We start from the raw sequence: 11,377 nt of genomic DNA, 5'->3' as shown, positions 1-11,377 counted from the left end.
GAATTCAAATCTTTTTTTCACCAGTGGCCCTAATCCTCTTCCGTATTACCCTCTTCCGTAGTTTCTTTAACTATGCGTTTGTGTTTTTTTTTGTTTACATACAGACAATAATCGTCGCTGCCGCTGGCATTCAGACTTAGGCTGTTTCTCAATATGCGTTCTTCAGCGATCTTGCGTCCTCGTGTCCTCGCTCTACGTCATCATTAACGGTCGAAGTTCATTCCAATTCTCCAGAACGCAAGGACAGAGGACGCATGAAAATACCCGGATGTGTTCTTGATATCGAGGATGCATCGAGTGCAGACTTGTTGAAATCGCTTTACGCCCCAGAAGTCATTGCGGCAAAACTTCCGAGTTCGTTCTTCCAAGGTCGCCTGGCAAGACCGATCTCCACGAGGACGCAAGTCCGTTCTTTGCGTTCTTGGAATTGAGAAACAGCCTTAATTTCACGATCAAGTATTGTCGATTAGTTCGGTCTGACAGGTGGAAATGACGATGGCGGAAAAGTCGATGCGAACGCGGAAGTGTGTCCAGTCTCTTCTTATATGGATAAATGAAATGGAGAAGAAGAAAAATCACATAAACATGTAAGTGTATTTCTGTTGATAAGTATATACGTTTGTTGCTCTCATCATTATTCTGCACGATGAGCATTTGAATTTCGTGATTGGTAGTCTGAGCTCAGGCAATTTCAGTTCAAGCGTCCGATAATATATTATTACAAAGAATCATATCAGGTATACCATATAATTATAAGCATTATAGACAATGTTATTCAAGTATAATCACGTTTTCTTTGGTCTATGACTGTCTGACCAACATGATTCTTAAAGATCACCTATGCATTGTTTTAACTTGTGCTTGTTTGTGACTGTCAAGCTGTTTTATATAATGAAAATTAAAGATTATTTAATGTTTGCATAAGTAAAAAAGGCCAGAAATGCTTTATGCATAGGTGTGGTTGTGTGTAATTTGGAGTCGTACCCAAAATGTTGTCATTAAGGATCCATACCTCCACTGTCCATAACTGTTAAGCAGAATTAAACTGATTTTGCCAAACCACAAAGGATGTGAATCATAAAGAAAAGTTTAGTGGATTATAATTTTCAATTTAGTGAAATGAAATTGTAACAATTTAATGTAAAGTAATTTCATTAGTCTGACACATAAACATTAGTAATTGCATAATACATGTCTATGAATTATCCTATTTATTTCCCAATCTGTAGAAACATTACAATTTCAACTGATTAGACATAGTAGTCTTAAGTAAGTTTAAAAACACTTTCCCTTGGGCTATCACCTTCATGAGCAGTTAACTGCTCTACAAGTAAACTATTCTATTGTTAAAGGCAGGGTGCATGATCTCTGAAAGTTAATGTTGACATTTGAAATCACCTAAACAAACGCGCCCCTACCCCAATATACCACCAAATCTGGACCTTTTCTGGATAAAATCGCCCCACACATACGCAACCCAGGCAACGATGCCGGTTAGTAGACAAACCTCACTGCTGATTGGCTAGAAGTATGTTTTGTTACTCTGCCCGACTCCCTTTTTCAAAGTGTTTTTCAAAAAATTATGCACCCCGCCTTTAACAACAATTTCCACTGTGGATGTAATTCGTGACCCTGAACCACAGAGCCAGTCATAAGTAGCACAGGATTATTAGTAGTAATTGCCAAAAATACATAGTATGGGTTAAAATTATCTATTTTTTATGCAAAAAAATCATTTAGATATTAAATAAAGATTATGTTCCATGAAGATATTTTGTACATTTTCTACCATAAATATATATATTTTTTTCTGTGTTGTTAGGTAAAAGAGCATCGTCCATCTGTGTGGTCCAGCTGAAAACATCATGTCCTCCACGAGTCCATCACTGTTTTCCCCTCTGCATCCTGCAGCAGGGAATGAAGGCAGGGCAGCAGGTGATCATGGGGTTTACTCCTCAGAGAGACACGCTGGTCGTCTTCTTGCACAAATGAACAAAATGCGTCTTCGCTCTAATTTCTGTGACGTGAAGCTGCTGGTGGGTGGACGGGTTTTCGGGGTCCACAAGCTGGTGCTGGCCGCCAGCGGTCCTTATTTCACTGCCCTGTTCTCTGGAGCCATGAGCGAAGCCCACGAGGAGGAGGTTCGAATCGTGGGAGTGGAGGCTGATGTCTTTGAAATGCTCCTGGAATTTATTTACACTGGTATACTGCTGTGATATGTGTTTGTCCATCACTTTAATAACCTGTGAGTTAATAAGTTGTGTTGTTAAGCATTAGTAGTTGCTTATACAAACCCTCAGGGTCATTTCTCAGACAGGGCTTATCCTAGTCTCAGACTAAAATGCATGTTTGCGCTGCCTTAACTCATTCCCCGTCAATTATGAGTTAATATGTAACTAATAAATATGCCTTTCTGGACGAATTTCAAAGTGAAAGTGTAATACCGCTTTTATCCACTGGATGGCGCCAAAACCGAATTTATCAAAACAGAAGTTAAAAAGATTTAATGATTTATTTTAACTGCCTTTATGTTTGATAGTCATTCTGAGTCTGATATCTAACATAAATTCCTTTACAAAAACGCTATTTTTTAAGCTTTTTGCTCAAAATGTTGTATTTTTGAAGAGAAATATCCATATTTCAGTGGTTAAATTAAGTGGAAAAAGTAAATATATAATGAAACGTTTTTTCCCCATTTTGTTTGTTTGTTTGTTTGTTTATTGTTTGTTTGAAAGCAAAGGGTGTGTTCTTTAATTTGATATAATTTGTATGTTTATATATTTATAGAAGATAATTTTTCCTGCAAGGAATTTTGTGAAACTTTTGTTAAAATCACAAAAATGCAGGTGGGCAACTTTTCTCAAAAAGGCTGGCGGTGAATGAGTTAATTTAAAAACACCTTGTACTGACATATCTTAACATATATCAGTGCTGTTGTTTTGTCTCAAGATGCACACCAGTATAGTTTTTTGTAGGGTTTGTTAGTAAAACAACTTAGTTAACACTCATCATTTTTAACACCGTTCCTCTTTGGATCCTGACAGGTTGTATACACGTGACAGTGGACAATGTACAGGAGGTGATGGTGGCAGCAGACATGCTGCAGTTGAGTGATGTGGTGGATGTATGTGGAGATTTCCTCCGTTCTCACATGGACCCCTCCAACTGCGTGGGGGTCTATCGGTTCCTGGAACAGATCGGGTGTATGGAGCTGTTACAGTTCACTGAAGATTACATCCACGTTCACTTTCTCGAGGTGAGTTACGCTCATGTTTTCCACCTTGATTAACTCCATGCTTGCTGTGTTGTCTTCCCAATAGGTTTGATCACAACAAAATGTTTTATTATTTTACTGTCATAAGTGCATCGTAACACACTGGTGATTTTAATCTGATGGGGCTGATGTTGCACATGTCAGGTTTGCTCTTCAGAGGAGTTTTCCAGTTTGTCTAAAGATCAGCTGGTAAAGCTGCTCCGCAGTGAGGAGCTCAGGATTGAAGATGAGTATCAGGTATTAACCGCTGGGATGAACTGGCTGCTCCATGACATCCCTCACAGGAAGAAGCACATGGTGGAGGTCCTGGAGCCCATACGCTTCACTCTGCTGTCTCCACAGAGACTTCACAAGTACATTGAGGGTAAGTTAGTGGCTGTTGCATGAGGTACAATCTATATCTATATATTTTATGTCTATATACACAGTAGTGGCCAAAAATAATGCCCAACTTTGAACAATTGAAGTCTTCACTCTTTATTCAAATTTTTTATGCATTAAATATGCATGTTGCATTGACAAAGATTTTACACAGACAGAACACATGCAACGTTTACTACAAACAAATATGTGACCCTGGACCACAAACCAGTCATAAGGGTTTTAAAATTGAGATTTATACATAATATGAAACCTGAATAAATATCTTTATTCATAAATAAATTATATTTTTATTGTTGTATGGTTTGTTAGGATAGGACACTATTTGGTCGGGATGCAACAATTTAAAAATCTGGAATCTAAGGATGCAAAAATGTTTAATATTGAGATAAACGCCTTTAAATTAAACACATATAACTAATGTTAAATAATGTTTGATATATTTATGGTAGGAAATTTACAAAATACTTCATGTAACATGATCTTTACTTAATAATGAGTTTTGGCATAAAAAACAATAATTTTGACCCATACAATGTATTATTGGCTATTGCTACAAATATACCCGTGCTACTTATGACTCTGGTCTTCTGGTCCAGGGTCACACAGGAACAGATGAACTCTATTTAATGTATGCATTATTACCTGTGAGCTTGTGCATTTTTTTGTATATTTAAATAAAACCCAGATTCTTTAATATTTATTAATTTATTTTGTACTAGAAAGCCGAGAGAGGCCATGCACTATTATTATTTTTGCTTACTTGTTTTCTCGTGATCACAACTTAATTTCTCATTATCTCAAGATAACAAAAGTTGTTTTCTCGTGATCTCGACATAAAAAAGTTTACGTGTACTCGATAGAGCATGTTGTTTTGTTTGTAAACAGTAAAAGCATATTTTGCTAAATTAGCATGGATGAACAAATGAGATTTTACTTGGATCAGAGATTCACTCAATCTGAAATAGATTTGTCAATATACAATTTTACAGTGGTGAATTTAGGGACCGTCTTTAAGTTACTCAATAATATACACGTTTCTACTTTTAACAGCATTTAAAATGGAATGACTGAAAGTCAACAAACTTATTTGTTATGTGGTTGTCAGCTATAATGCACACTTTTTTGATTTTTTATATGTATTTAAATAAACTGTTAAATACTATTGAAGTTAGAAACTTGTACAGTATTACTTTAGAGATGGTCCCTTAATTCACGAACATGAACCGTCCATCTTTATTTATTTATTAAGTCTATCGGCAACACATTAGCTACAAGTGTGGTAACGGCGAAGACCCCAACTCATATGCATTAACAGTCCACTTTTGGACTTCTCGAAATCATGAGAAAGTTAAGTCGTAATCACGAGAAAACAACTTTCGTGAAAACAAGCAAGCAAAAATAATAATAGTGCATGTCCTCTCTCGGCTTCCGTATAAAGAGGACATTTCACAAAACTTTTTTAAGATGTAAAATAAAACTTTGGTGTCCCCAGAGTACATATGTGACGTTCTAGCTCAAAATAGCATATATATAATTTATTATATCATTTTAATATTGCCATGTTGTAGGTCTGAGCAAAATATGCCATTTTTGGGTGTGTCCTTTAAAATGCAGATGAGCTGATCTCTGCACTAAATGGCAGTGCCGTGGTTGGATAGGGCAGATCAAGGATCAGTATTACCGCCTTCTGACATCACAAGGAGAGCCAAATTTCAATGATCTATTTTTTCACATGCTTGCAGAGAATGTTTTTTCCAAAACTAAGTTACTGGGTTCATATTTATCATATTTTTAGGTTGATAGAAGCACTGGGGACCCAATTTTAGCACAGACAGAGGCCCTGTCCCAAATGGCACACTCCGGACTTGTGGTCCTTCTCAGAGTCCACACTTTGATGACATCACGTAGTCCAGACTTTAGGGACCCTTGATGCGAGTCCACGTGGGTGCACCGGAGTCGTATTTTGGGACAGACTCGAGCATCACACCGGAAATAGGTAGAGAAGTTGCCCGTCAGTGTGAACTCCTCCCTTCCGTTGTCTGATTGGTCTGATTGCCCTTTCGCAAGGACCTCTGGGTTGGTAAAGTGCGCGAAGCCGGCTGCGACCGCATCAAGGGGGCAAAGGAGGCGCTGATGAGCACACTTCAAAGCATAAAAATTACAGATGGGACACCCTACGGACTCGTAGACTAAGCGAGAACGCGCAATTTAAGGCCACGAGACCGAAAGTCCACATGAAATGCGCCATTTGGGACAGGGCCAGATTTTCATGATATGTCCCCTTTAACAGCTTTGTCCATTTTGTACCATACATCTCATATTTTCATAGTTTAGTCTAACCTGGGGCTACATTAAAAGCAAATATTGTACAAGCCCCCCCCAGACTTCAAGTTAGGCAACTACTGTAAGATTCGTTTCAAGGTTATAACTACAAAAATTCCCCCTGACAGGTATTTCTGACTTCAGTTTGCGAGTCGCGTTACAAACCCTGCTGAGAGAGTACACAGAGGTCAGCAAGTCCCCGAAAGAGAGCAAACCGCTCAGCCTTTTGCAGATGGACAAAATTCGCCCCAGGAAAAAGGCCCGCAAGTTTCTTTATGCCATCGGTACCTGAACCTCTTTGAGCAAGCAGAAATTATATAGACCAGACGTGACTGTCATCTGTTGTTTTAATTCTGCTTGCATCTGTCCATCAGGTGGTTACACTCGTCTGCAGGGCGGCCGCTGGAGTGACAGTCGAGCTCTGAGCTGTGTGGAGCGTTTTGATTCGTTCAGTCAGTACTGGACCACCGTCTCTTCTCTGCATCAGGCCCGCAGTGGTCTCGGGGTGGCGGTACTGGAGGGCATGATCTATGTGGTGGGGGGTGAGTGTGTTTTTTTTGGGGGTACCTGCTTTTTTTAAAGGTGCCATAGAATGGAAAACTGTATTTACCTAGGCATAGATGAATACTGGTAGTAACATGTCGTGAGCCTCAAATACTATTGTTTCTACCTTCTTATGTAAACATTGTGCATGCAAAAGATCGCTGTCAGGCCAATCTCAACATAACACTGACTGTGACATTACAGTTGTGATGTGCCGTTTTGAAATCCATTCAGCTGATCTCCGGGTCTGGCAGTACCACTTTTAGCATAGCTTAGCATAATCCATTAAATCTGATTAGACCATTAGCATTGCACTAAAAAATAACCAAAGAGTTTAGCTATTTTTCCTATTTAAAACTTGACTCTTCTGTAGTTACATCGTGTACAAAGACAGACGGAATATTAAAAGTTGTGATTTTCTAGGCAGATATGGTTAGGAACTATACTCTCATTCTGACGAAATAATCAAGGATTTTGCTGCCGTAACATGGCTGTAGAAGGCACAATGATATTATGCACTGCCCGAAAATAGTCCCCTTGGTAACTTTCAATAGCAGGGGATTATTTTCGTGCAGTGGGTAATATCATTGCGCCTGTAACTACAGAAAAGTCGAGTTTTAAATAGGAAAAATATTGAAACTCTTTGGTTATTTTTTAGCGCAATGCTAATGGTCTAATCAGATTCAATGGATTATGCTAAGCTATGCTAAAAGTGGTACCGCCAGACCCGGAAATCAGCTGAATGGATTCCAAAACTGTAAAAAATAAAATGTTTAACTCTAGGGGAGCTGGAAAATGAGCCTATTTTCAAAAAAAGCGGATTGTCCTTTTAAAACAAGGTTGTGACTGCTGAGTTAGTGTTATATGCTAGTTAATGGTATATGCTAACGTTAATGCTACAGTAGCGTTTTTCATATTGAAAAAACACAAACTTTCCACTCAGAAACATCCGAAAATAATCTCTGAATAACTTAATATTCGTCAAAATCTGTATCTTTGTCTGATACAGGCTCAAACATAAAGTCTGTTTACACACACGCACGCCATTTCATTCTAAGGGCTAATCCTAGGGTTGTAAACAGACATTTCTAGATAATTTTTGCACTTAATAAAGCCACATACTTTCCATGTAGATATTAGAGAACAATTGAAAATATTATTTAAAATTCAATGCATTCTTTGGCACCTTTAAAGAAAGTAATAAACAGCTATCATGTGTTTCACAGGAGAAAAAGACTCCATGATATTCGACTGTACGGAGCGCTATGACCCAGTGACCAAGCAGTGGGCGGCAGTGGCGTCTTTGAACCACCCTCGCTGTGGGGTGGGAGTTTGTTCTTGTAATGGAGCTCTGTATGCACTTGGTAAATTCAGATATGTTAAAGTCTTATAAGCTAATAATTGGTTTAAGAGCATTAAAGTGTGATTTTCATTCATTGATTTCACTTGAACATGAGCCTACTCAGTCAATATATCAAGAAATCAAGGTTATATTTTCACATAATGTTCTTTACATACTGTATGATGATTTTATCTATTACAGTAAATCACAAACAGACTGGATCACACATATTATGGTCATTCAGCATTGCTATACATATGTTATAGCATATTGTTAATGTAAATGGTGTTTTAGGAGGCTGGATTGGCTCAGAAATCGGAAAGACCATGGAGCGATACGACCCAGAAGATAATAAATGGGAGGTTATTGGAAGCATGGCCGTACCTCGATATTACTTTGGCTGCTGTGAACTGCAAGGTACATCCACACGAATAAAGATTAGTTATAAACCGGTTAAAATAATAATAAACACTTACATTGACAGTAAGGGTTTGATCTAATCATATATCACATACACTAGCAACTTTACTTATCCAGAGTACAGATATTTTCTCCAACTCCTTAAAAATGCTTTAAAGACTGATGAAATGCTACAGAGAATGGGTGCATCCCGATTTGCATTCGGGTTACTTTGTATCGCCATGCAAATACAAAACGCAGCAACTCCGACAACATTGAAAAAGAGAAAATTACTTAAAAGGCTCTTGGTTTGGTGTGGATTTTGTAGTTATTCAATTCTCACAATATTTGATCACATACTGAATCTCTGTTATGGATAGTAATTTATGATGCTTATTTAGGGGTGCAGTGTGTAATTTTTGGAGGGATCTCTTGACAGAAATGCAAAATAATATACAAAACTATATTATCAGGGGTGTATAAAGACCTTTCATAATGAACCGTTATGTTTTTATTACCTTAGAATGAGAAATTTTTATCTACATACACCGAGGGTCACCTTACATGGAAGTCGCCATTGTGTAAATTTTAGCGGCATCTAGTGGTGAGGTTGCGAATTGCAACCAACGGCTCAGTCCACGGCTCACCCCTCGCTTTTGAAACACATAGAGAAGCTACGGTTGCCGCCACCGGACAAACATGTCAATATCGTAGACAACTTAGTAAAAAAAGTCCTTTAATGGCAGCACAAAATGGCGACTTCCATGTAGGTGGACCCTCTGTGTATGTAGATAAAAACATCTCATTATAAGGTAATAAACACATAACGGTTCATTATGAAAGGTCTTTATACACCCCTGATAATATAGTTTTGTATGTTGTTTTGCGTTTCTGTCGGGAGATCCTTCTGAAAATTACACACTGCACCTTTAAGTGTAAATGTATGAACTCTACCATTATCATCATCATCATCATAGTTTTAGTGTACATTGTGAGGTTTGTTGTGTGTTGAATGTTCCAGGTTTTATCTACGTAATTGGTGGCATTACTGATGAGGGTTCAGAGCTGCGTTCGGCCGAAGTCTATGACCCTATCTCCCGCCGGTGGAGTGCCCTTCCTGTCATGGTGACCCGCCGGGCGTATGTGGGTGTAGCTAGTCTAAATAACTGCATCTACGCTGTAGGAGGCTGGAATGAAGCCCTGGGGTCTCTGGACACTGTGGAGAAATACTGCCTGGAGGAGGTGTGACTACGAGGTTTAGTTAGATAGTGAGGCTTTTGACTACCAACGTAATCTAGTACATTAATTACATACTGTTAGCAAGCGGTCGTAGCTTTGTGAAAACCCGAAACAACCTGGCGTCATGTTTTGTACACTCAGTTTCTTATAGTAAACTATAAATGTAGTATTAATGCGAATGCCTTGGTTTATGATTAGCCCTATTTATGTGTTCCTACAGGAGAAGTGGGTGGAGGTGGCATCTATGTCGGTCCCACGCGCCGGCGTCACCGTCGTGGCTGTCAATGGCATGTTGTACGCGGTGGGCGGTCGAACCTCCAGTCGAGACTTTTCAGCACCTGTCACCGTGGACTCGGTCGAAATCTACGACCCTCACCTGGACACTTGGACAGAGATCGGTAACATGATCACTAGTCGATGTGATGGGGGCGTGGCTGTGCTCTGATTGGCCACTTTTTACTGTTTACATTCAACGTTACAACTCCATCCCAGCACTTGCTGCTCAACTCGACTCTTATATCAGACAACACTGTGTCTATTTGTTATCATTTTAACTGGGTGAAGACAGACACTTGGTATGGATCCATCTGATGCTAAGTTGAGGATACGCATATAGTAGGAGTGTATAAAGGGGGAAATTAACCAAAAAGGAGTATACAGTAATATCTTTTTTTGAACACCACTTGTGTATTTGTATTTGGCACCATAAGCAAACTAAGCATTAGTATAACTGCTTTCTGTAATGCTTAAAGTAAAAAAACAGCCATTATGTCGACTCTGATTTAGGGCTATTACACTGCTTAGAAAGATGTTTGTGTGCGTTTGTTTGTGTTGTTATTATCATCTGCAATGCATTGCTCCTCATTCTGTACTTTTTCGACTGTATATTGCTTATCTATAGTGTCATATTTGCCTAATTTAAGTTAATTTAACTTGTTTTGTATCATTACTCTTTGTTCTAAGTGTTTCATAATCTAAAAATTGTGTCAAGCAATTTGATGATTATAAATTATTTTAATAAATTGAAATTCTAGCAGTTGAAATAATACTTCTGAGAATTGAATCCAATATAACTAACAGTTGTTACCTAAAATACCAACCATGGACAACTTGTTTAACTCAACGGATACAAAGTTTTATATTTTAATATAGATTTAATGACTGTTTGACACTTGCCTTCAACCAAAAAATTTTAGGAGAGTCATGCAGTTGTGACATTATGATTTAAAATGACTTAATGTTATAGACGGTTTCAACGGACGCACATGCGGTGACGCAATTACGCGTCTGGTCTGAACTTTACTTCCGGTTTCAGTTTTTTTTAATGGTCTGACTAGTTGCTAAACTGAACTCTTGAACAAATACCTCGCCGAAATTAACAATTGAAGAGTTTCGTTGCAAAACGAGATAAATCCATTTTTTTAAAATTTTGGTCAAAACATGTTTATTTTTATGTTATCATGTTATTATTTTGTTTTATGGTGCTACTTAGCTATATTTTGTAAGTTATGAAGGTTTAAATCAAAACAAACCAACTGCAGTTGAATTGAAATTAATTGGAATGCACAACCAAAAAACAAGATTTCTGAACAATTAAAAAAACGGTGTTATCTCATTTTGCAACGAAACTCTTCAATTGTTTTGGTTTCCTATAATCTACGTGTTGTTTATTTTGTTCGTTATATAAATAAACTACTTAAAAAGGACTTTGTTGTTGTTTATTCTTAGCAGAATTTACCGGAAGTTACGTGTTGACCACGAAAGCCGCTTGTTTATGTTGTTACTGCTGAATCCGTCTATAAAATGTTGTTGCCATGACAACATGGCATAACCGGCAAAGTTATAGACCCCTTCAATGTTTGTAAACATTGAAT

At 38.1% G+C, this 11,377-nt stretch overlaps 1 protein-coding gene across 2 annotated transcripts; it reads left to right on the top strand.

Annotated features, from left to right (window-relative positions):
* The first annotated feature begins 443 nt into the window (after positions 1-443).
* On the top strand, positions 444-10,549 carry ipp (intracisternal A particle-promoted polypeptide). 2 transcript variants are annotated; one of them, XM_055203084.2, is made up of 10 exons: positions 444-587; positions 1,823-2,202; positions 3,045-3,256; positions 3,419-3,638; positions 6,109-6,264; positions 6,355-6,522; positions 7,750-7,887; positions 8,160-8,282; positions 9,286-9,506; positions 9,724-10,549. In XM_055203084.2, exons 2-10 carry the CDS (start codon positions 1,866-1,868, stop codon positions 9,946-9,948), a joined length of 1,800 nt encoding a protein of 599 aa, XP_055059059.2. In that variant the 5' UTR covers positions 444-587; positions 1,823-1,865; the 3' UTR covers positions 9,949-10,549. The 2 variants fall into 2 exon arrangements, with proteins under 2 accessions (XP_055059059.2, XP_055059060.2); XM_055203085.2 differs by lacking the exon at positions 444-587 and having other exon boundaries at positions 2,108-2,245.
* The last annotated feature ends 828 nt before the right edge of the window (positions 10,550-11,377 follow it).

Source organism: Misgurnus anguillicaudatus, chromosome 2 (assembly GCF_027580225.2).
Source record: "Misgurnus anguillicaudatus chromosome 2, ASM2758022v2, whole genome shotgun sequence".
NCBI lineage: Eukaryota > Metazoa > Chordata > Actinopteri > Cypriniformes > Cobitidae > Misgurnus > Misgurnus anguillicaudatus.
This window is presented reverse-complemented; position numbering and strand designations above follow the sequence as displayed.

Coding starts and splice junctions, on each gene's coding strand:
- ipp (XM_055203084.2), top strand. CDS start 1,866: ATGTCCTCCACGAGTCCATCACTGTTTTCCCCTCTGCATCCTGCAGCA. Junction 2,203..3,044: donor CCTGGAATTTATTTACACTG/GTATACTGCTGT, acceptor GGATCCTGACAG/GTTGTATACACGTGACAGTG. Junction 9,507..9,723: donor AGAAATACTGCCTGGAGGAG/GTGTGACTACGA, acceptor GTGTTCCTACAG/GAGAAGTGGGTGGAGGTGGC.